This window comes from Neurospora crassa, linkage group VI (assembly GCF_000182925.2).
Source record: "Neurospora crassa OR74A linkage group VI, whole genome shotgun sequence".
NCBI classification, from domain to species: domain Eukaryota; kingdom Fungi; phylum Ascomycota; class Sordariomycetes; order Sordariales; family Sordariaceae; genus Neurospora; species Neurospora crassa.
Window position 1 is genome coordinate 3164167 of NC_026506.1, and position 24629 is coordinate 3188795.

Genomic DNA, 24629 nt, shown 5'->3' on the forward strand with positions numbered 1-24629 from the left:
CGAGTTCGATTTCACGACTGGCATCTCTCCCACTTCGTCATCGAACAATACCTACCTTTTGTCAATCAACACAACTTGTACAATTGATCCATGGACTACCTTCGTTGATTCTCTTTTGTGAGACACAGAAACTCACCTGAAATCACGTGTCAGCATGTTGGAAGTCGATGAATGAAACAAGCAACCCAATCGGACAGGGGCCGGAAAGGCTCCACAAAATAATGGCGTCGAACGGGACCCCTTTCAGACCGACGACACGTAGGTACCGTGACAGCATCCCATCTCTCCTCTGTCGCAACTCTTTTGTGTCCGTCATTGTAGCCAGCAAGTCCGTCAAGCAAGTCACAACATCCGACTAAACATGGCCCCGGCACCATGGGATTCAGTCCCTCCTGAGGACACCCTCTTCGCCTTGGTAACTGGCGCCAACAGGTAAGTAATCATCATCTGTCTATCTATCCATGCCCTGCCTCATAGAGATGACATGCTAACCAATGCAACTTCAGTGGTATCGGCTTCGCTATCTGCCAACGTCTGATCGACGAGTATCTCGTGACGCGCTCCCTGACCTCCCACCTCGTCGTCATCCCCACCACCCGCAGCGTCAAGAAGTCGCAAGAAACCATCGATGCGCTCCGCCAACATGCCCGCGAATTCGCAACCACCTCCGACATCCTCCGCTCCCGTGCTGGTCCCAACTACGATCCCCGATCTATTACTAAGCGCATCCACATTCTCAGCGTCCAACTAGACTTGTGCAATCTCGCCGACGTCCACCGCGCCGCCGAACAACTCGTCAACGGCACCGTGAGCAGCCCCGCCGACGCCAACGATGTCTACTTCACCTCCCTCACCGACGTGAGGATACCCCGTCTCGATGCGGTCATCTTCAACGCCGGCATGGGCGGCTGGACCGGTCTCGACTGGCCCAAGGTCTTCCACAACATCTTTACCAAGGGTCTCGTCCAAGCCACCACCTGGCCGACCTTCAAGGCCGCCACGGCCGGACACGTCGTCAACCCCTTGCCCGACGCTAAAGACGAGAAGGTTCCCGAAATGGGTCAAGTCTTTTGCGCCAACGTCTTCGGCCACTACCTGTTGGCACACAAGCTCGTGCCGCTGCTGAGCCGCTCCGAGTTTGACTCTACCATTCCTCCCGGCCGTATCATCTGGGAATCCTCCATCGAGCCTGGGTGGAAGAACCTATCGCTCTCCGACTTCCAAGCCATCAAGACCAACGCCGCCTACGAGAGCACCAAGCGGCTGACGGACGTGCTCTCTCTGACCGCCACCCTGCCCTCCGCCCGCCCGTTTGTCGACTCGTATCTTCAGCCGGCCACCAAGTCAAACGCACCAGCTACCCCACCCAGAATCTACCTCGTCCACCCGGGCATCGTCCAAACGACCCTCTTCCCGCTCAACGCCTTCATGTTCTTCTGGTACCGCGTGGTGCTGTACATTGCGCGCTGGCTCGGCTCCCCCTGGCATCCTATAACGGGGTACAACGGTGCCGTGGCGCCCGTATGGCTTGCTTTGCAGGAGCAAGAGGCTTTGGATGCGGTGGACGCTGAGCACGTCAAGTGGGGATCGAGCACAGATTTCTGGGGGGAGTGCAGAGTCCTGAAGACGGAAGTGGAAGGGTGGGGGTGGGATGGGACGGTTGGAACGAGGAAGGAGCTAAAGAATGAGAAGGGGGAGAGGCGCATTGGGAGGAAGATTGTGGGGAGAAAATCCGGGGCGGTGGATCTTACGGAGGAGAAAAAGGTTGAGTTTGAGATGTTGGGGGTGGAGTGTTGGAAGGAGATGGAGAGGTTGAGAGGGGAGTGGGAGGCCAGGTTGGGCAGGGTTCTCGAGAGGCAGTGATGCTGCCGAGTGACGAGTGACGAGATGAAATTGGGTGGTTAAAAGTAAATGATATTCCTGCCTGCACTGCTTTGAGACGAGCAGAGCTGGGAGAGACCTATATATACAAAATAATGATCCTAATAAGTGTACCCAAAACCCGTCACAGGGGGTATAAACGACAATGTGCATCCACGTACATATAAAACAAGCCATAACACATACACCGTCATCCATCATCCATCATAAATAACATAACGCCATTGCGTACCCCGACCCTCAGCAAGGAACAGATGAAATTCACGCCGTCCCCTCCACCGTCCCATCCCCCCTACCATCGTCCGACCTCACCCTCCTCAAACTAACCTTGTCCCGCCGTCCAAACAACCCCAAACAAAGCGGCACCGGAACCGTCACCATAGCCACCACAGCATGAAACACCAATGCCCAATACATATTCCCATCCGGCCTCCCCTCTTTTCCCTTCTCCTCCTTCAAGGCCCCCGAAATAATTATGAATACCCCGCCCAATACCTGCCCCCCGCTCCACGCCAACGTGCTCGTCACCTCGGGACTAATCGGATGCGTCACCTCCACCAGGAACTCCACCACCACCGGCACCAGACTGAAACTCGCCGCGCCCAGAATGGCCAAAATGATATAAGGCCCAGCGAGGCCGGCAGAGTCGTGGGTGGACGGCATCCAAAGAAAAATAAGGTAGCAGATGCCAATAAGCGGGACGGCAACACGGATTGTAGTCAAAAACGCTTTCGTCCTGTCGATGATGGGCGAAGTGATGGCCGACACAAGCAGCCCAACAACGATGAGCACGGCCCCCGCGATGCCGGCTTCTTCGTCGGTATAGCCATGGGGTTCCATGATTTGGTTGAGCAGCGAGGAGATGGAGTTGAAGGTCCCCACATAAACGGCAAAGGGGACAAAAAGGAGCCAGAATTCGGCGTGGCCTAGGAGGATCGCGGCCGAAGTGCGGAGAGGTAATTTGGGCGTGGCGGAAGACGGGGCAGCGGGCGTGGGAGGCCGGGAGGGGATGAAGAAGGCGGGAACGGAGCAGATGGAGGAGATGATGGAGACGTAGAGAACCATTTTCGATATGTCGGATGGCTTGTCGACCCAGAATGGCACGATGAGCTGGCCGAGCGCGGCGCCAAACGGGTTGGCGAGGGAAGTCAAGGCGGTGGCGGCGACGCGGCCGCGGTTGGTGAACCATAGATCCGAGTAGCGGGCGGGAGCGGCTAGGACAAAGGGTTGGGCGAGCCCGATGAGGATCTGGCCGAACATAACGATGCCGAAGTGGCCACCTGAAGGAGAGGAAGAGTGGGAGCCCCCGTAGCGGACCCAGTTGCCGATGAGCAGAAGGGCAGCGGCAGTGGTGATGGATAACTTGGGGCCGAGGTGCAGGACATAGATGACCAGGGGCGTGATAAAGGCGAAGGCGAAGAGGAAGGCGGTGCTGAGCCAGTTGATGGTCGTTCCGGTGGTGCGAAAGTAGGCGGCGGCCTGGGAGGCGACGGGGGAGAAGGTGAGCCACTGGAGAAGGATTGTTAGTTTAGGTTTCTCGGTTTGGGTTGGAGTGACGAGTGATTTATCATCTGTGGAAGTTCTTGTTCTCTGTTCTCTCAGTGAGACATTGTATTTCGTTTTCATGCAGGGCATCGCCAGAACTCGACGAATGAAATCATGTTGGACACGGAAACTGAGATATGATCACAACAACACCACAACATCAAGTCCAGTCTAAGTGGCGTACACGAACAGACATTGGGAGTATAGATCAACTTTAAAAGGCCCAATAACATCGTGGCGGGCGCTAAGAGGTGGCCACCACCCGTTTGCGTAGAGGTAGGACGGGCGGCCCCAATCCCGTACACGAGATGCTTCGCTTGGTGCTCAAGGCACGAGGCGTGGCTGCCGTTGTAAAAAGGGAGGGATCGATATGCCACCAACCAACCACGCCCACAGTTCAGAGGTGTCGGCTTCCATCTCGAACCACGATGGAACCATTTCATCCCGAAGGTGGAAAGATAGCGCAAGACTGGACGGAAAAGGGGAAAAAAGTAGGCACTTACATCCCAGCTAACAATGATATTCAACAAGGTCAACTGCACCAACCCGAACCACCTCCTCTTATAGACCTTTATGTTGTATACGACCGGTCTTCCCTCACAGTCTCTTTCCACTCTTTGTTCATTTTCGTCATGGTCACCCGCTCCGTCAATTCCAAGTCCGACGCCGCCACCGCCACCGCCGGCCATCTCCCCGGCACTGTTAACGACTGTCCCCTCCGTAATGCTGATCGCCGTTCCGGCGCCGAGCGTGGTGGAGACCTCCGATCCCGATCCGGAGTCGGTGATGGATGCTGACCATGATCCACTATTGCCACTGCTGCCGCCGCCGATTTTCTTTTCCGAGTCGCCGCTGCTGCCGCCAGAGGATCCGTGCGTTACTTCACTCCGTGTGGTACCCACCCATCGCCGTTTCTCATCGCCAATCATCGTTGTCGTCGTCGTCGTTGTGGTGTTGGTGTTGTGGATGTTGTTGTTGTTACTCGGACTCTCCTTCATTTCGACGATATCACTCCGTTTATCTGCCATGTCTTTGCTGCTGCTGCTGCCGTGAGCATTTCCACTACTCCCCGTTCTACTACTGCTGAGATTGGTGGTGGTGGTCGTGGTGGTTTCAGGAAGTTTGGTGTGCGGATATGATAGCCGAGCTTGATAATCGTCGTGGCTGTCGCGGTGCGAAGTGGTATGATGAGAATAACGACTGCTGTGGATGGTGGCCTGGTCCTGGTCATGATCGTGGCCGTCGTCGTCGTCCATTGTTGTGTCTCTGAATTCTTGCCAGTGTCCTTGTCCTTGTCCTTGTCCTTGGAGTGGGAGAGGTCGTCCTTGGGTACTACCTCCTTTGCTGGAGGATCGGGGGCTGCTCATTGCGTTTTGCGCTTGCGCCTTATGAAGCGGCTCTGCTCTGCTCTGCTCTGCTCTTGTATTAACCGTGCGATTTTAGTTTCCTTTTTCCTTTTTTTTTTTTTCTTTCTTTTTTATCTTGATCCCTTTTGTTTCTTTTTCGAGGGGGTGGAGGCGGCTCTGTTGTTACTTGATTGTGGCGCCCCCTTTCTGGATAAAGTTATCCCAAAACTTTGTGGCAGAAGTGTTTGATTCAGCTTGTTCGCATTCGGGTGCCAGTCGCGCTTCGGTCACGGTGTTCGGTATAAGACCAAGGGATGTTTTGACTGTGTTTTGCTGTTATCTCTGTCCGAATGAAGCTTCGGTGCCAGTTGTGCGAGTGTAAGTCTGTCCGAGCAGCAGAGAGGAAAGGTTCCCTGTCATCCGTCTGATGAAAATGCGAGCGAGCGCCAGAAGATGAGGAAGCTGTAAAGAGGGATGAGCGACACGTGTTCACATACTTGTATTCGTCGCAATTCATCAATCTAGTTGAAGACGATGAAAATGAATGAATGAATGAATGAGTGAATGATGGGACAGAGGACGGGGTAGTTTACAGTCGCATATACTACCACACCACACCTTCAAATCCTCCTTTCCAGTCGGACTTGCACGGGATCAAATGAAAGCCTGGCCTGCAAAGAAAGAAAGGAAAGACGGAGGGGACTTTGGAGGACACGGGATAAGTATTGATCGCGCTGTGCACCCGCTCGCTGCATGGCATAGTCAGAATGGCACGCTATCACACTTTCGAAAATCTCGGCAATCCAAGAAAGGTTCAAGTTTCCCCCCCAAAACCGCTTTTCTACGTCGCAACCTTCCCCATTTTCTTGGCGAGCGGCGCGGCCAAGCATATGATCATCGCCTTTTCTTCAACGCAAATGGATAAGATGGATCGTGATAGGTTTACTTTTAAGACATAACCCGCTATCTTCGTCTTCCCCCAGGTGTTCTCTTACTATGTTTAATGTGTTACGTCTTCCATGAACCAGGAAGGCGGAAGGAAGCGAGAAACATTTCGACTCATGCCATGTATCTCCTCCCTTGTTCGTGTGTCTGTCCTTACTTCATCCCGAGTTTTCTACAAGTTTTGACCACTTCTCGTCTTCCTTCCAGAAGTTATTCCCAAGAACTCCCCATTATGCTCGCCCGCTTGCTTGAACAAAAAAGAAAGGGTTGAGCGGGAATCAATTCACACTCTTACATTATTCCCCCCCCCCCCCCCCCCTCCCCCGCGCGTCATATCTCCGAGTCGTCTACCCACCACGATCTCAAAAAGTCCCCCACCCACCCACCCATATAGTTTCAACCCCTCACCCCCTCCTTGCTCCCTCCCTTGCTGCCACATGCCATCTTATCCTGTTGCGCAATGCGAAGCTATCATAGGGTCGCATCTGCGAATGCAAGCTAGAAAATAGGTTGAGTGTGTATGTACACTCGACAATGAGGGGGTATGTTATCTCAGGACAAAACCACCCTCATCAGATCATCACCACCTATTTCGGTCGTTTCGTTGCATGGCCCCATCGAGCAGCGACAGTAGAGACCTACAGTACGTATAGAAAAAACCACGCCAACCGTTTATCGTGGCATTCAGAAGACCAAGAGGTTTCATGCATCCTCTCATTTGCTTCCAAGTGTTCTTTGGCGTGTTATCATGTCAAAAGTAACTAAACAATTGTACAGGACATCTCCGTTTCCGAGCGAATGGTGCAAGATGTCTTTCCATGTGAGGTGAGCACAAAGTGAGAGAAACAACATCGACCGGAAAATGGGATACAAGCAAAAAAAAAAAAAGTAAGGAGGTCTATGGGCAATATTCACCTGTGTCTGCTTTTGAGAGTTAGGTGACGTCGAAAGGATTATAATACAGAAGAGACACGACAAGGCTGGGGAAGTAAAACCGAATCAGAGGGGACATGCCAAAATCATGGAAGAGAATGCCTCCCGTCATACTGCCTTGCTTCCCCCAGCCTTATGTAGACGTTCGTTTGGAGAGGAGAGGGGAAAGGTCAAGTGTAAACACATTCATCGTGCAGCATGCATGTGTAACTCCTGAAAGTCCCTTTGTCCTTTTCCTCCCCTTTTTCACCTGGCACTCTTTCGCTTTCCCGTCTCTGTTCGTATTCCATGATGGCTGCTGGATGATTTTGAACTTTTGGCGATTGGATCCTAATTGCTTTCTATTCCCGGTCGTCATCGTAAACGATTAAACGTACGTTGGTTGTTTCCTTCGTGTATCTTGTCTATCGTGAAACGCCCCATTGTCTCCATGTAAAGAAATAGCTCCACCGGACTGCACCCTTGTTGTCGTTCGAGAGGTCGCTTTTTTCGTCATCGGGACTGCTGAGCGTTGGGGTCAAGAAAGTCGCAGGCGCATCAGGAATGCGAAACGACCGTCGAGGTAGATCGATCGCTTATTTGAGGGTGTTCCAGAGCTTGGGAGCGGCGCACTGGGTGGCGCAGTGGACGAGGTGGAAGACTATTTGTTGTCGCGCAAGGTCCCTAGTGAGTAAGCCTGTCGTGTATGCCTGTGGGCGAGGAAGGGGGACTCTATAAACGTACACTCCTCAACGCAGTCCTCCTTGTTGTCAGCGCCAGCGCCGGTGACGCGGGCAGCGCACTCATCGTAGTGGTGCTTGGCGGGAGCGCACTCCTTGGAGTTGCGGCACTCTGTAAGCAATAACCCCCGTCAGCACATCATATTCCGTCTCGACTTGGGCTCCGTGACAGATAGGAGTCGGAGAACGTTGCGTAGGGATTAAAGGCTGGCAAAGAGCGACGCAAGTTCGGAGGTTGCGAGTTATTGGCAGCTCTGTTGGTTGAGAGGTAGAGCAGTGCCGGAGGCTCGGCGCGGGAACGCAAGGCTCCTACAGGCGCAAGGTGCGTGGAAGTAATGGTCGCGGAAGGCCGGATGGTAGTGATAGTCGAGTGATGTTGTATAAGTGTTGGTCGGACATGGGATGGAAAAAAGGACAGGTTACCCACCCTCTTCGAGAGTCTCCTTGGGGTCGACGATCTCATCCTCATCCTCCTCCTCCTCCTCTTCCTCCTCAGCCTCCTCCTCGGGCTCTTCGGCGGCGGGGGCGGACTCCTCAGCCTTGGTCTCGGCGGTGGTCTCCTCAGTGCTCTCGGAAGCAGGGGCAGTCTACAACATAAATTGACCGTCAGCATGCTTGTTCGTCCACTTCCCCGTGTAAGTGTTCCTCCTCCATGGCTGATGACGCAAACAAAGCCCTCAACCACGGTATATCCCCCACCATGTCCCTTGTTCCTACAGGAGGTAGGGCAGATCTTCAACCGTTGTGTTGATCAAGCCTCCCCACCTCCCTCTCGCCGTGGTGGACTGTATCTCTGTCTAAACTCGGGGACCCGGGGCATATGGAAGGTTGGTAATGGTGATGGTGGTGGTGGTGGTGGTGGTGATGGCATACCTCGGCCGGGGTATCGGCAGGGGCCTCGGCCTCGACGGTGGCCCACGGAGTGGCGGCGTCGATGAGGTCGGTGACAGCGTCCCAGAAGCCCATTTTGAAAATCGCGGGGGTGGCGGCGAGAAGAAGGTTGCGGTGGTCTTGTCGGTAGGTTGGTGATATGGCGCGACGTTGAGCAAGCTTTCTCGATCAAAAATCGGGTAAACCGAGCTTCTTGCTTGGCTCCAGTGCTCCCGGGTGGCCCCAGCTCCTGGTCCGAGCGCTGTCTCTTGCCGTCCCTCTTGCAATTGGCAATTGCTGATTGGCTCATGCCTATTGGGAGACGCTCAAGCTGCCCCCGGGTAATCCCGCAGCCATGGAAGGCGTCACGTGCAATCACATCTACACTACGTACTATTATGCTCTCGAAACTTTGGAAGCTCATCAGGGTCAGTGCGAGTTCGAGACGCAACTGTGGCTTATGTCTGGACTCGGCTGTCGTGAGACGAGTTCATATCCCTATCACAGCCCCCACGCCGCCGCCGCCGCCGCTATTGACCACTTTCTCGACTGACGGGCTTACTTACTGAATAGGCAATTACCGGTCAGACCCAAGTTGCGTGCTTTCTCACGGCTTACCAACACGGGACACAACGAACAAGCCATGTATCTCGATATCGCTGGCGTTGATGTCGTTGCTAGCCCTATCATCATCAATACGTGGCAGGCAGCCGCATTCTATTTCTGTCCGGTTATGCACACCACAGATACTTCCGAAGAGCGAGACATTGACAAGGGTATAATTCAAGGTTTGGGCCAATGGATATTTGACAAGCTAAATATTGGCTATACAATGCTGCAATGAGAAACCGGTTTGCCTCCATTTGGTACTGTATGGTACTGTTATGACTACTGACATCCATCCACTTAGGAACGGCGGCAAGTCCGACCAATCACCGTGTGTTTCTGACGTTGTAATCCGTTTTACTCGAAATCCTCTTTTGACATCACTTGTATAATAAAAAAAAAAAGAATAAAAAAAAGGAAAAAAAAAACCGACCGACGCTAAAATGATCGCACAGACGCCTGTCACTAGTAGTCGTATGATGTGCATGTTTTCCTTGTTGATCGGCGGCATTGAAGAAAAAGAAAAATATCAACTCGGATATTCGAGTATTTGCCAGATTCAGGGGAGCGCTGAAGGCGGTTACTTTGTGTCTCCGGGCCAAGCCACATCCTGAACATAATCTTGACAAGAATGTCGAGCATTTATGCCGTGTAGTCCGGAGGTGGCTCATCCGGGCCAGGCTGGGGCACTTGGTTCCGATCGCTCGTCACGTCCCCAGACGGTCCAGACGCAGGTGTGCTCGAGGAAGGTCGAGAAGCTTGAGCCTCATCGTAGGGTGGTGGAGGCTCGAGGTTTTGCCCGGGGGTCAGTCCAAGGCTTTGGGCGTGGAGTAGTCGGTCTCGCAGCCACTCATACTTTGCTTGGAAGTCGCTGTGTCCGCCATCCTTGAAGGTCAACTTGCACTCGATCCGAGGGATCTCCGGCGGTACGCCCCCGTTTGGAATAGGTCTGACTATAGCTGTCCAGCTCCAAGGTCCGATCCAGGACGAGTTGATGCGGACATCGCTAAAGTTTAAGGGAGGCGCAAAGAAAGATCGGAAAGCCTCGGTCGACCTGGCTGGAAGGTAGATGATCTAGACACTAGTTAGACTGCAACATGACCATGTCGTACAAGAAATCAAAGCCGAGCTCACCCTCTCATTGGTTATGTATGCAATGCCATTGTCGCTCTTGACAGAGAAAGGCTCTGCTACCTGCAGCTCCTTCGGGACCGAGAGCTCAAGGCCAACTCGCGGCTTGGAGGTAAGGAGAATCTTTTCTCCAGGTAGTTTCTGGATCTGCCCATCACGGGTCAACATGACCCAGCTTTCTTTCTCGTCAGTAATCGAATGCTGAGCAAGCGTCCATCTGTGCGCCTCGACCAGGAATTGGTCGGCCATGATGACTTGGACGGGACGGGGAGGTGGGGCCGGGTTGGGTGGTATCTGTAACAGGATTCCGTAATTGGGATTATATGATGACGGGAAGTAAAAGAGGGGACAAGGACACTCGCAATGTGAGCCCTGGGGAAGATGATGCAGAGTTGCCTTGCCAAAGCGTCACGGGAGAACAAAGAACAGCAGATGTAGACTTACTTTATTGACATGATGAGAGACTGAGTGGTCCGCTGCCGAATGGTCCGCTAGGTACTGTCTTGTTTTGTCCCGCGCGCCCGGAAAGCTCCTAGATCTTCCACGGAGCTTCTCGATTCGTGGTATGGGTGCTAGTATTAGCACGCAAGGGTATGGTGGGTATTAGCGTCAAAGAGCGAGGCCAGGAAGTAACCTGTTCACCCACAGCGGCACGGCCTGCGTCAAGATGAGATGGGAGATCTGGCAAGTCTCAGTCCAGGGGTCAAGGAAGCTGTTGTATCTAGAGTGGGCCGACTTTTTGCTTAATCCGGTCGTCGTAACTGACAGCCTGCGAACCTGCACGGTGTCGGTCTGTTAGCCTCTATCACTTTCAGAATGTTTCAACTTGAACGGGCTGCCAGCCGAGGCAGGTGAGCGTGGTTGGCTTGCCATCAGCTTGAACACTCCAGCCCAGAGAACACCAAGCATGGGAATGGGCATGCGGTAGTGTAGCCAGTAGCGTGTAATGGCCCTTGTAGACAGGCAGCCTCTGGGCCAGCCGAGCGGCCAGGCCAAGGGACTAGATGGAGACGGGGGATGGGTCATGGGCAAGGCAAAGCAGATGAGAACCAAGACGGGGACCCATATCAAGAGGAGGGCCGAACTGGGTGCCTGAGCGGCCAGAGCTCCAACCAATGGGACCCTAGGACGCCTAAGTAGTTCCAGAATCAGGACGGGGAGGCTCTAAGCAGTGGTCGGTCTCGGCAGATATGTAGAGGCAGGAAGGAATACCAAGACTGAGATGCTAAACATGCTCAGTCACCCTTTTCCAGAAGCAGAAACTGACAAGCGAGAGAGGCCCGGGGCCGTGGGTGCTGGACACTTGGGCAATCGAGATGTGTTGCATATCGAGCTGCAAGATGAAAAAGAGCGAGAGACACTGGAGGAGTAAGAGCGAATGAGGAGCTACACGGGTACGTGGAGAGTCGTGGTATGAGCTGTGAGACTGTGGATGGGATGCCATGGGGACGCCGTCCAGGTTCAAGGGTCGACCGACGATTGGGACAAAGTGATAAATGAGGCATACATAGTAGCATCCCTCTAGTAGTAGTAGTAGTAGTAGTAGGAGTGTACAGGGTATATCGGATGTACAGCGTCCAAGGCTCTGTTCTAGACGCACCCTTTTCGACTAACTAACTGCTTGGTGGCCCGGGTATGGCGAGAATTTCCTTTGGGTAGGTGTTGATGTTGGCTTCCACTTGAGGTTGGGGGAGGGGAGCGGGCAACTGGCATGCATGTAACAACAAGGAACAGACACATAGCAGACTAACCTTTGACGTTGTCAACAAGATAAGCAGTGGTTGATGGTGGGAAAACGCCTAGGGTTGTTGGTAGTGGTTTTATTTCTGACAGCAGATGGATGATCTTGGTTGGATGTTTTTGATTGTCGAGATGGGTGGATGGTGGTGAATGAGGTGTTGTTCTAGGTAGGAGAGGACTGATCGATGCAGAGGGGTACATTTCAGTTGCACTGCAGTGAGTGAGTGAGTGGCATTCATGGGGGGTGGGATTAAACCGGGGTACGAATTAAATGGGATGGACTAGGTAGGTACAACCAACTACACTAATATGGGAAGTGGAGCCAGCGGCCTCAGCACTGCCCGCCAAGGAATATTGTTAATACTACGCAGTACATACCTGTTAGAGGTACACTACCGCTGTTAATCTGCAAAGGTCTTGAACTTCCCACCCACCCCAACAACGGACCCCGCACGTGAGTTTGTCCATCGTGACTGCCCTCGTGAACCAGATGGATGAATGCCCACTGATGAGGGCAGAGACCTGAAGACGGCAGTGCGCACGCAGAATTAGTTTCTCGTCTACACACACACACACACACACACAACTTGAAAATGGTGGCTCTGCTCGTTCAACTGCGAACTCAACAACGGCACTCGAGCGTGAATCTCTCCTCTCCACGGCGTTGCGACCCACAACTCCAACTCCAACCTACCCACAATCCGGGCATCTTGTCGAATTTCGACTGATCTCATTTCGGAGTCCATCCCATTCCTCGCGTCGTCTTCTTGTACCTGCAGATCGCCGTCAGTCCTGCCAAATGCATTGTGCTGTCAATCGCCACCTCTTCCCCGGGCTTCTCATCGAGCACTCGGAAAATATACTTACCACAGCATTCAACTCCCAACGGCTTCTTTCCAGGATGGGCTTGGCTCGGACAGCAAGCACCAAGGCCAAAACCGGTCTCGCTACCCGACATCATCGTCTTCCCCTACCCTGATGAGCCTGATGTGTGCTATGGGGGCGAGGGGCCCGACTGGGGAGGCAGCTGGGGGGACAAGCCGCTATCACAGTGCACTGCTCCATACGCACTCCTCTTGGCGTCCAGAATCTAATCTACCATCTGCCCCCTTTGGTCGCCTCAAGAGCCAAACAGTTGCTTATACCGCAGAACAAGGATACGGCTTGAACAGGTCCTTCATATGTACAGCCTTGTCCCCACCGAATCGAATTGCGCTTCGAGTGCATACGTCCATGTGTCCGTTGCCTTCCACAAAGGCACTGTTGCCGGGCCCGGGGTTGATGTGAGAGCGGGAGAACGGAAAGCCATGCTCACCATGCATGGGAGACACTACACGTGTACAACTAAGCCTTTCAGCCTCCTTGTAGCGCTTCTGGTAGCAAAGCGACTGGACATGCCCTCGGGGGCCCACGTCGGGTCGGCAAAGCGCACCGATACACATCCTCGCCATCACAGCACAATTCCTATGCATTATTGGCTCCCTTGTACTAGAGCAGCCAAGGGTGGACAAGCACTGCTACTTGACAAAAACATACACTACCAACGTGTCGGCTTCTTTCGGCCCCTCACAGAATGCGTCTCCCACAGTTTGCATGAGGGACCACCACGGGCTAATTCCGAACTCAGCTTCTTCACCGCCCCATGCACTCCATATGCTAGTAGTGTACCTCTGCGGCAGGACGGCGAGGGGAAACAACCCGTGGCAGAAATTTCAGAAAAGCGAGTGAGAATTGTTATTGGCGAGATATCATATCCATCACCGGGTACAGCCGTCATGCCGCCTTGACGTGGGGCAGTTTGAACCACTCCCACTCTTGCTCTGGGAAAAGCGATATATCGTTGAGAAAACATCAACACTCACAAGGTACCCAGAAGTCCAGACCTGTTTGACCGGTAGTCCGGGCTACAAAGGGGGTCAGCATACGGGCGCCGCCTTGAAACCGCCTAAACGTTGTTGCGTAACGGCTTCCGCCACTCGTGGAATCAAGTATCACCGGCCTTTCAGCGAGTGGAATGAGGGCGTCAGCTTTCCGCACATTGACATCATGTGACGGTAGTGGCTTTGTACCACGCCATTCCAGGCCAGCTTTTGTTACTTCCTACAGATTTCCCCACGGCAATGTTGACGGAGCTTAGTATCAATCCTTACATCGAGAAAGGCTAGACTGCGTTATCACTGGTGTCAACGACACACTATCGTTTCTTGGTTTTGCCATCGCATGCATGTCTTTCCCCCACGCAAAATCATCGCTGCGTCAGCTTTCCTACGCTCTGATCCTGAATTCTTCACTAATGAATCCTAACCCAGCCCAAGTGGGTAAGACTTCCTGGCTCGCCGGGTTCGAGACAGGCCGCAGCTGGACCTCTTAGCTACATCGTGTGCCTCTGCAGTTTCTTCTCTACTTAGATGTCGACAAAGTCTCGAGATATAGTGGGTCCATACCCACTCTCGGCTTTACTTCCGAAGGAGTGCATCGAGGGTCCTGATATCGCTGCAAATTCTGTAGCACCATGTCCTTCAAGGACTCGCGGTGAAGTTTTTGCCGTATACGGAACACTCAAGCTTCTTCTTTGGTGATCCCACGCATGTACACATCCGGTCTCTTTTGTCAGTCATGATGACCAGCCGCAAGTGGTGTAATCACAAACAGCCACTTGCTGTAGGCCTAGGACGCGGGTCCCACATCACTTCCATCTCACTTACTTTCTCATCAAATTTCTACTATACAGATGGGCGACGCAGGCGACGAGGTCTAGATCCAACGTGTAATGCCAATCCTTCACACGAAATTACAACGTGTCGAATCAACAGATCTTTACGTAGAGCCGAGGCCTTGAGCAAGGCCTGAGGTCCTTGAATTCACTTCATACCATGTTTGGAACTATTGCTACAAACTAGATTTCCCACGATTGAGTATGAGTGGCCTCTACTGTGCTGGGAGCATCCCATTCAGATGTGGGATGCATCTTTACCCCGGAATAATTCGCTCCGCGATGAAGAACTCAAGGGAGCAGTATCAAAACCTGGCAACCTCGTCGACGAAAAATTTACTGTTACATTCTCATCCAGAGGCGAGTTACCAACAAGGTGACATAACCGCATTGGGCAAGAACCCTATCCAAACGTGAACCTAAAGATCTCATCACGCCCAGAACCGCACTACTTACACCCAGACATTGAAGGAGTACCTAGCAGTTTCATCACACCTGAAGGCCATTGCAATTCTGAGTTGAGACGTCCTGCCTGTCGCGGAAGTAACCTGGCCCAGATCTTCTCTTATCACCTCTTCCCACTCATTAGCACCCCCTTCACCTCACAAAGCAACCACAATCCATCACAATCCAGGGGGGTGCCCGAGTCTTGTCGAAAACAATGCAGTTTAAGTGACAGACTGTGAGTGATGCCTGTATCTACGATTTAAACCCGACAAGCATGATTAGACAGGAACGGCAGATCGGCACAATCCCATTACATTACTCCGATTTTCCGCCCGTCATTCGCTCTTTTTCGGTGAAACCGCCACATGTCACACGTACAAGCATCCCTTCCAGAATGCGTCGCAGACCATACAAGTACAGTCTGGTACTAGGATTTCTTTCTCGACATAGACCCCATGTTGTTCGCGTATCGGTGACAGTCAGTTCAGGGAAGAACATCGGCCAAGAGCTGCGAACTATTGAGATTATCCTCTCGCACTCCGCTTTCTCGAAACAAGGTCGGTGAGTTCAGCCCTGCTGGAACCCATCTACACAGCCAATGGCCTCAATTTTAAGACTACTGAATAGAATATTCCTCCCTCATGGAGATCACGTCTGCAGAGATATGGCTGGGTTCAGTAGCCGATCTGGGATCACCACGGACATGGCTCAGCAAACTTCCCGTAAAGTTGTCCACGACCATCAAACTCCCAACATTTGTGAACAACAGGATCAGAACAGGACGTTGTGTCCCCGTACCTACGCGAAATGAGATGAACACAAATCAAAAGTCAACATCCAGCACAAAGTGGGCGGCTCGCCCAAACTCGCGGGTGGTGGGCAGATGACAAAAGACCACAGTGATGTAAGAGGACATGTCCATTTCATTTCATTTCCCAGGGTTTACCTTTTCACTTTTCGTTCATCGTTCACAGAGAGGAACGAACAGTGGGCGTAGTCAATGTACGGAAATCCCACCGAGATTGCTATGGATTCCGTCGTTTCTTATAGGAAATCCACACCGCTCAAGCACCTAGCTAGATGCTGCTAATCCCACCCAGCTAGACCTATCGCTTCGTTTCCCTTTTCCGCCTTGTTCTAGCACGTTCTATTGCGGAGGATCACCGCTCCGTAAGTCATCGACACATGGATCAAGAGAAGTCGTTGCTTTTGCTCGTATGTTCGACCTTTATTCCTATTGTTTTCTTGCCACTCAACGCGCATTGCACAGTATACTCAGTTTTTATTGTGCTCCCTTCTTTTTTCGTTTCACTGGCAACCAATTCTCACATATTATTGGATAGTACAGTTTTACGAATGATAGTTCATTCATATACCTTATTTCTCTGGCTCTCTGCTTTTGAACCGACCCTTTTATTCACCTTCACGGGTACCAGTCCACTCCGCTACAAAGTCACGAGATAACATATTGATGTTGCATTAAATGAGTCTCATTATACTGTAAAGTATGGTGACTGAGTGGCGACCTCTCGAACGTGGAAAAGAAAAGGAGCACTCGTTCATTTATGACAGCAGGACAGACAGAGACAAGAAACAGCACCCCTCATAATCTACCACTAGTACTTCACACATCCCCTTTAGCGTTCCTGCTCTCTTGTTCACCACATCTTCCCGCCTACCTGACTTGCTTGCCATATACAACTCCTGTCTTTACCATCCTATCCACAACCAGTGGCTTGCTTATACGCACAAGCGAGCGTTGTGTATACTACACATGAGCTTTCAAGCCTATCGAAGTGGCAAAATGGATAGGAAAAAAAAAAAAAAAAACGCCATACCCAGATCGTTTCCTTGGAAGAAAGGGAAGCCAGAGGAGCGAAGGTGAAAAAAAATAAAAATAAAAAAAGGAAACAAAACTAAACAATGCTCCAAAGCGCAATGCCAAGATCGTAACGCACAGAAAAAAGAAAGCTCCCATGCTCCGTCAAATGCAACCAGCCAGAGAACTATGTAGAGGCTAAACCCCAGGAAATGGAAAAGGAAGAGTAAACAAAGCGGAACAGCGAACTATGCCAGACGAAAAAGAAAGAAAAAATGGAAAAGAACAGAGAAAAAATGGAAAAGAACAGAGAAAAAACAATACCATTTCGTCCTCCCCCCCTCTAATCCCGCCCTCCCTCTCTTCCTTCTCCTTGTCCTCATTCTCTTCAAGGGCTCTCAACAAGCAAGGACTAATCGATCAAAAAGTACTAGCCTTGTCCCATTCCTTCATCAAACCCCCCTACCCCCTCCCCATTGCGATCCTTCTTAATTCGGTCCGGCGGTAAAGACAAGCACCATAACAGACAAAGTCGATACAGGCTAGTAGATCATACAAGGCTCAATAAACCCCGTCAACATGAGCAAGGCCACTTTCCCCCCACCCCCTAGTCGACAACTAGTGTATTCAACGGTCATGAACCTTCCGGGCAAGCATCCATCCATCCGCCCGCTGGCCGTCGAAAGGGAAAAAAAGCCAAAGTTCCATGAAACCAAACCAAACCAACCCAACCCAGCCAGGTCCGAGCAGGTCCGAGCAGGTCAGGTCAGGTAACATCCAGATAGATAGCGGGGCGTTAGGGTGCGGTAACAAGCACCTTTTTGCCATCTTTGGTATCTCCCAAGGCCAAGGGCAGAACAGAACAGAACAGAACAAAAAATACAGCGAGCAAACCACCGAGATGATGAAAAGCCGTCGTCAATTCCAGGGTTTGATGAACGGACAATGAAGCCGCCATGGATGGATGGGTGACTCCGTTTCCCGAACCATTAGAGAATAACATCTCTTCAGGAACGGACCTAGCACCCTGTCTGTCTGTCTGTCTGCCTGTCCGTCTATACCCGAACCACGCGGGAAAGAATATTGACATAACATGATAAGCAGGAACGAGCCAACGAAATATCGACCGTTGATTAAGCGACCATCACCCCTCAACACAACGTTTGAATTTCATCCAGGGACTAGTGTCCACTGTCCACCCGCGGGAGTAAGGGAGTAGGGAGTTGGTATCTCGCCAAGACCAAGCCAATGTTATTCATTTTCCTTGCCCCTTGCACGTTGGGCACCAACGGGTGATATGAAATGAAATAAAGGCTATAATCAAACCCTGCCGGGTCTGGGTGGGAAAGGGAAGCCGGAGCTGAAGCTGGATCAGAAGGAGCACAAGTAGAATGAGAGCACACTGAATAGTAAAGTGCTGGATGGCCATGTTCTCGGCAGAGGGAGAAGAGACAAAGACTTGGACCACCAACAAATAGTTTTCATAACGGCGCGAACTAACGAGAGATTTCATAGGGGAATTTCTGATAGTTGCCCGATTGCTTTTTTCTTCTTCTCTCCCCTTGTCGAGACTAGGTTCTGACGAGTCTCGATCCTTCGTAAAGAATATGGGGTTCCCTCTTTTTGTTTCTCTCCTCACCTTGCTCATTCATCTTCCCGATTGTCAGTCTTGGCTGATACCAATCAACAAAACCACTCAGCCCAGTTCATTGACCTGTCACGACCATGCGATAACTGGGGTGCGAAGAAAGAAGAGGAGAGGCCAGACACCAAGTGAGAAAGGGCGAGGAAAACCGACTCGTGTCAGTGCCAATCAGTGTGGTGCCCGCCAGTTCAGAATACCCATTTCGTCCCACGTGTCCGCGGCCGTCGTCACCTATTCTTTTGTCGAGTCTTCATTGTTTGAGATGCCTTCAGTTGGATTGAGCCAGGAGTACGTGAGACTTGACGAGAAGAAGGTGGAAGGATATGTTTGTTTCTGTCGTTCCTACGAGTGCGATACACGACGCCATGTCTTTCCCCTATCCCGTGTGCTCTTGTACTGCCGCCTCCCTTCTGTGTGCAGAACACTTCAATTGAACCAACCCAAACCAGTCATGCAACTGAGGTTGAGGGTTCCACATCTTTTCAGTTTAACCTTTCGGCCCGGGTGGACGAGCCCACTGATTTTAGGCGGCCGTGGCACACCGGTCGGATAGGAAACGGCCCATTGAATGGGCTCGCAGAAACCCCGAAACTGACCGCTGAAGATGTTTGTGTCGATTGGGGGCCCGGCTGGCTGCCAGGTTTTTCTGTCTCTCTCTCTGTTGTGTTGCTGCTGTCCTGCGTATCTTGCCGCAGTCTATTTGGTATTGGGTTTCCGTCCTGCCCAGTCCAGGCCGGTTATTTGCTCGCCTGATCTCCTGATCTCGCAACGTTTTCTTCCTTCGTCTTCATGTCAACAATACTCAAGACAAACAACAACTACTACTCAACTCTTCCTGATCGAGTGATTGACTGATACAGAATCTGGTGATGATACCCACAAATAGCTGTCAATGATCAGCAAGATCGGTTGCAAGAGCGGACTCCCTTATACACGTAACTATACAATAGTTTGGTTTGTACAAGCGGGTATCATGTGTGGTGTGGCCGTTGCAGAAAATGGTGTGGGTATGAGGCTCTCGTTGGCTGTGGTCCATTTTGGCTGGTATAGGGAGACAGGCTGCACAGCTTCGTTTTGCATTACCTGATCATAGTCGATCAGAGTGTCGCAGTCGCAGTTACACTTTCGCCGAACGAAATGAGCCTCCATGTGCCGCCGTCGGAGTCGCTACGTTGGAGCCGTATATAGTCTTCTTCTGCGGGACATCTCGGACAACGCAACGGCCAGCGCCAACACCACGCCGCAGAAGCAGCCTCAATCACGACAACCAATAATCCGGCGCCCGCACCGCAGGCGACACCGGCATCGGCGATCTCCCGCCACCGCCGCCATTGCCGTTGATATTCGCAACCGAAGCGGCAACCATACCCACGCCCAGGCCACCCGGACTAACGCCAATACCAGGAGAATCAGCACCCCCAATATGGAAATCCAATTTCGGGATTTCGATTTTGGGCGGCGCCTCCTCCCTTGGTTTCTTCCCGGGCGTCTTCTTCATCGGGCTGTAGCCCCTGCCCTCCGGCGGCGGGCCAAACCGCACATCACGCACGTCCCAGCCGTCTTCCGCCGCGGCCGCAACCCAGGTCCGCAGCCCGTCGTGAACGGACCCGTAGAACTTCTCCTTGCACATCCGCAGGCTGCCGCCCAGACAGCGCTCCCAGCCCGAGATGCGCAGCTGGGCGCGCAACGCGTTACGCTCGGTGGCTGTAGGACCCGTGCATGCAATGATGGCGTTCATCAGGTCCAGGTGGCTGGCGAGGTAATTGGTCGCGTCCCATTCGACGCCACCGACGTAAGGGGCCGCGGGCACGGGCGGTCGTTCTTGCGGGAAGTGTCGGGACATGTAGGCCAACTGGGCGGGGGTTGCGGTTTCTGAGTCTTCGCCTCCTGACTCCGTGTCATTTCGTGTTAGGGCTGAGGGATCGATAATGCCTGCTTGGTATAGTTGTTGTTGTTGTTGCTGGGTATCTTTTTGCTCGCCATTGATGCCACTCGACCCTCCGCCGGCGCCGGAACTGCCACTTAATGATGAGTCCGCTGGGGGCAAGGAAACAATGTTCATATTGTGCAAGAATATCCAGAAGACTTCCTTGGTCACGCTCACGGCTTCCTTGCACCATACACGATATGGCCGCTCGCGCCTCATCTCAAGGATAAAGTTGACTGGCTTCTTTTCCTCTTCCGTCTCGGGGTCTCGCAAGAACTGTAAAATTGTCTGGGCGCGGGTTATGCGCTCTTGCGGCGTGGCGCATTCGATGTAGGTCAGCAAAATCGAGGTGATGATGTTGCGTGTTGTGAACTCGCTCGGCCCCTTCTTCTCGGGGTCGAAGATCAGATGCAACAGGGCAGGGAACAGGGTGGCGTGGATGGTGTGCAGGTATTGCAGTGCCAGGGCGGTGGTGCAGAGGGCCTTTAGGCACAAAAGGTTTTCGTGCAGAAGGGCGTCTTCGTGTTCCTCCCTGGAGCGCGAAGAAATGGTCAGTCAATACTCGTCCATCAAAGGTAATCCTGTTGCGGATCTAAACTCACCGCCACTCAACAGCCATAATCCGATGCAACAAATCCACAATCTCCTTCATCCCCCCTTGCTTGATAAACTCCTCGGTCCAAGCAACGGTCTCATTCCTCAGCAACAGCCGAAGCTTGTGAAGTTTACCAACCTCCACCAGCTCTGGCTTGTGCACCTTTTGCAGGTAAGCAACAAAGTCCGCCGGCACCTGCTGACTCTTTCCACCTTTCATACCCAAGAACCCGCCCACGCCGTTCCCACCAGAATTACCGTTCACATCACCAAACGACGGTCGCTCATTCATGCTGCTGTCGTTGGACTTGGACCTGAAGTGCCGACCGATACTCTTGGTGGGTGACGACTGGGCCTTGCTGGCGGCTCCCTTACCAAGCGATAGGCCGAATCCTTTCTTCTTCGTCCTGCCCGTTCTCTCGTTATCCTTATCCTTGCCGTTACCGTCCTCCCGTCTTGAACTAGAGGATGACTGCTGCTGTTGCTGTTGATCTTCCCGTTCTGACCCGGCACCACCATTGACACTGCCTGCGTTTCCTCCCTTCTCAAGAGACGTATTGCTCGCGTTCTGGTTCACCATCTTGGCCTGCATTTCTGCCCAGTCCTGCCGGATGAATTCCAACTTGATGGTGTCGTTGAGGTTGCGCATCTTGTACCGCTGGTTTTCGGGAATGTTGCGCCGGTCCAACATGGCCTCGAGGTGCTTGTCGATATCCTTGGGGTCAATGTGCTGTTGAAGCAGAGGTGGGGCACTTTGTTGCCGTTCCATACTGGTAGATTGTGTTGCTGCTGCTGCTGCTGCTGTTGCTGCTGCTGTTGCTCCTGATTTGGAACGCTCTCCTCCTGCTGAGCTACTACTTCCTCCACCGTTACCAGAACTGGAAAACATGCTCTTAACGTTGAGTCGTTGGCTTGACCTGTCTGATCCTGAACTTCCGCCTGCTGCCAAATCTGATGTCTTGGCGGTGGCCCACGTTTGCCTCTTCCAACTTCGTTCTTGTTTTTCCTGTGGTGATGACTGGTTCTGGTTGTCAGATTGCGGTTGCTTGTAGCGAGTGTCGGTGCTCGAGTCTGACGGTGTACGCTTCTCGTCCTGCTGACTGTTGCTCGCAAAGTACTGGTGAAACGTCTTTGGTCGTGATTTGGAGCGGCTGTTGTTTCGATCTCGCTCGCGGTTTTCCGCTTCGGACTTCAGATGTTGGCTCTCAGCTATGGACGACCGTGTCCCGCCTGTTCCGGGACGTTCTGGGTCAGCCGGTAACGGTTTGCCACTATCCCAGAAGGGATTTCTGTAGTCCAACGGCGAAGGCACTGGTTTGGTCGACGAGTTCAGTTCTGGAGGCAGCGCAAAGGGCGAACCCCTGGCAAACTGGGCATAAATGGGTGGTGGTGGGCTGGTATCAATGGCACTTGGCGCGCGGTTCTCCTTGTCTTTGTTGCGACGGCGACTGTTCTCTTCTTCCTCCTGTTCCTGCTGCCTCAGATTCTTGTCAGACTTTGGCCTCAGAAGCTGACCGATATTGGCGGCCGATTTGACCTTTTTGGGCTTGGTGGGTGATTGGTCTCCCTTGTTCTTGGAGGCTTTGCTGGAATCTCTGAGTCCGAAGGGCGACTTAAGCGAGATGGTCGCAAAGGGGTTCGACTTCTTTTCGGGGGATCGTGGTGGCTGGTCGTCCAATTGGTTGGGCCGAAGCTCACAGAGGGCGGCGGCGAATTGATGTCTCTGGTATCCAGTCAGATTCATGTCGCAACTGTGTCTCTGGGCCACCAGGTCGGGGTGGATCTTGTTGGGAGGGCGCAGCAGTTCAGGAGAGTCAGGGTCGACAAGGGAAGCAGCCGAGGACGACATGACATGGTCGCGGTCACTGTCAGAAGACTTTTGGAAATCGGTCGAGAAGACAGCAGGGGGCAGTTGGACCTGGCCAGCTCCGACGGTATTGCTTCTCTTGTGGCTCATAAGCTGACGAAGGTAGGAGGATTTGGGGCGTTGTTGCGGCTGGACCTGGTTTTGGTTTTGGAGGGGGAAGAAGGGCGGCAGGTCGTTGTTGTTGTTGTTGTTATCACTATTGTCGCTGTTATTGTTGTTGTTGTTGTTATTGTAGTTTCTATCGCGCATGCCGTCGCCTGAGCCTGATCGGTAGGCAGAAACGCCGCCGTAGAGATCCGCGGCGGGAGGCATGGCGGCGGCAGGCTGTTGGAGGAGGCGGTGGAAACGTTTCTTCTGATGGTCAAAAACAAAGGCCGGTAACGGGTGATCAGCAGGGGGCGGGCGCGATGGGCGTCCGTCGTACGCGGACGTGTCTCGGCTTGTTCACGGGGTATTGACGTCCGTCAGTTCAGTTGGCTGTTGATGGTGGAAAGCTGTGGATGTTGTCGTTGCGATTTCGTGGTCGGTGTACACTAGCCGTCATGGAGATGGAGGGAGGGAGGGAGAAAGTGTGGTATGGCGCGGCCCCTGGCAATCGATGAACGAGGGATGGGATGGAGGTGTGAATGCTATGGAAATAACCTTGATAGCCGAAGCTGGGCAGATGCGGAGAACGGGTGGTGGAAGGATGCTGGACTAGTTCTAGCTTAGAACTGTAGTCGGTCTAGCAAGTCCTAATAAGGAGGGAGGCTCAGCACGGCGCACTTCAGTTTAGCTTAGTTGTGTTCAGGTACCGGAGTCTGGTGGGAATCATTACCAACCAGAGAGTCCGTCGCTGACCAAGCAAACAGTCAACAGCACCAACGATGGGGAAAGGAGAGAGAGAAAAAAAAAAAAAAAGGAAATAGGTATCAACTAAACCCGAATGAAAAAGGCGGGATGCGGAATAGCTTCAACTAAGTAGAATACTACACCAAGAAAACCTGCTGGGAATGACGCTGGAATGATGGAGGTCGGAGTCGGACAGCCCAGGACCTTGCTTCTTGGAGACCCGGACCTTGTTACGAGGGGACCAGTCAAAAGGGACAGAGTCCCAAGAAGACTCCATTCACCAAGCACTTCCATCCTTCGCTCTTCCCGGTCCCGCCAGTCTGAGGTCCCGCATCGCATCCATGTCATAGATATCGCAGCCAATGAAGGCAATGTTTACCCCCCGTTGCCCAGGCAATCACCAGTCAGCCATCTCCCATCTTTAGTTAGGTTTCCTTCCCTTTCCCTGGAAACCGACCGAGTCGACAACAACTTCAAGCAACTACACTGTACGTACTTTCACACTAACCTATGGCCCGGCCCCGTCAGCTTCGCTTCCACTTTGCTTTTGAGGCAGGTCCCAAGGCGGCCACTACGGTATGCCACGCAGCACACCTCCTGCAACTGCAACTGCCCTGCCACCCAGCTACTTATAGGTAGGTAGCTGTTGGTGTCACAGATGCACCACAGGGTACTGCCTGCAGCTGCACCGCATCCCCTCCAGACGGGAATTTAGGAAAACATCAGCAGTTATTCCAGTTTGGGTATTCTCGAATTGCACAGTTACACTCACTCTACGGCGCGGGGGCCTCCCCCTCAATTCGCCTTGCAAGCGATTCGATTATCCTCATCAAGTTCCCGTCTAGGTAAACCTGGCAGCTGCTCTATTCAGCAAAAGATGCTTGTTTAGCGAACTGAAGCGAGTTGCTGCTGGTGGACCTGGCAGTCAACGTGCGTCGTCGAATGGAACATGCATGCATTCACTGGGTTGAAGAATGGCTGGATTCGTTGGTGGTGAATGCTGGCTTCCTCAACTGACCCCACTTTCAGTTCAGACATGTCCGTCTCCAATCGCATCACCATGATACTTG

The 24629-nt window shown here is 52.6% G+C and overlaps 5 protein-coding genes across 10 annotated transcripts; 1 reads left to right on the plus strand and 4 right to left on the minus strand.

Moving 5' to 3' along the window:
* Positions 1-17: 17 nt before the first annotated feature.
* Positions 18-2838, plus strand: NCU05991 (3-keto-steroid reductase). Its single transcript, XM_953706.3, has 2 exons — positions 18-432; positions 507-2838. The coding sequence occupies exons 1-2, from the start codon at positions 362-364 to the stop codon at positions 1861-1863; spliced, it is 1428 nt and encodes a 475-aa protein (XP_958799.1). The 5' UTR covers positions 18-361; the 3' UTR covers positions 1864-2838.
* Positions 1894-5560, minus strand: NCU05990 (cell surface receptor/MFS transporter). Of its 3 annotated transcripts, none has more exons than XM_011396687.1 (3): positions 5366-5560; positions 3930-5234; positions 1894-3390 (listed from the first exon to the last, which is right to left on the minus strand). In XM_011396687.1, the coding sequence occupies exons 2-3, from the start codon at positions 4791-4793 to the stop codon at positions 2143-2145; spliced, it is 2112 nt and encodes a 703-aa protein (XP_011394989.1). In that variant the 5' UTR covers positions 4794-5234; positions 5366-5560; the 3' UTR covers positions 1894-2142. The 3 variants fall into 3 exon arrangements, with proteins under 3 accessions (XP_011394989.1, XP_011394988.1, XP_011394987.1); XM_011396686.1 differs by having other exon boundaries at positions 3930-5196; positions 5270-5560; XM_011396685.1 differs by having other exon boundaries at positions 3930-5560.
* Positions 5561-6118: 558 nt separating this feature from the next.
* On the minus strand, positions 6119-8456 carry NCU05989. Of its 2 annotated transcripts, XM_011396684.1 has the most exons (5): positions 8243-8456; positions 8069-8166; positions 7797-7956; positions 7374-7481; positions 6119-7290 (listed from the first exon to the last, which is right to left on the minus strand). In XM_011396684.1, exons 2-5 carry the CDS (start codon positions 8069-8071, stop codon positions 7226-7228), a joined length of 336 nt encoding a protein of 111 aa, XP_011394986.1. In that variant the 5' UTR covers positions 8072-8166; positions 8243-8456; the 3' UTR covers positions 6119-7225. The 2 variants fall into 2 exon arrangements, with proteins under 2 accessions (XP_011394986.1, XP_011394985.1); XM_011396683.1 differs by lacking the exon at positions 8069-8166.
* An 841-nt stretch (positions 8457-9297) lies between these two features.
* Positions 9298-11922, minus strand: NCU05988. Of its 3 annotated transcripts, XM_011396682.1 has the most exons (4): positions 11728-11922; positions 10421-10753; positions 9980-10151; positions 9298-9919 (listed from the first exon to the last, which is right to left on the minus strand). In XM_011396682.1, the coding sequence occupies exons 2-4, from the start codon at positions 10429-10431 to the stop codon at positions 9488-9490; spliced, it is 615 nt and encodes a 204-aa protein (XP_011394984.1). In that variant the 5' UTR covers positions 10432-10753; positions 11728-11922; the 3' UTR covers positions 9298-9487. The 3 variants fall into 3 exon arrangements, with proteins under 3 accessions (XP_011394984.1, XP_011394983.1, XP_011394982.1); XM_011396681.1 differs by lacking the exon at positions 11728-11922 and having other exon boundaries at positions 10421-11298; XM_011396680.1 differs by lacking the exons at positions 10421-10753; positions 11728-11922 and having other exon boundaries at positions 9980-10406.
* A 5699-nt stretch (positions 11923-17621) lies between these two features.
* NCU05987 (hypothetical protein) lies at positions 17622-23633 on the minus strand. The gene is made up of 2 exons (XM_953547.2): positions 20870-23633; positions 17622-20799 (listed from the first exon to the last, which is right to left on the minus strand). The coding sequence occupies exons 1-2, from the start codon at positions 23038-23040 to the stop codon at positions 19599-19601; spliced, it is 3372 nt and encodes a 1123-aa protein (XP_958640.1). The 5' UTR covers positions 23041-23633; the 3' UTR covers positions 17622-19598.
* Positions 23634-24629: the final 996 nt, after the last annotated feature.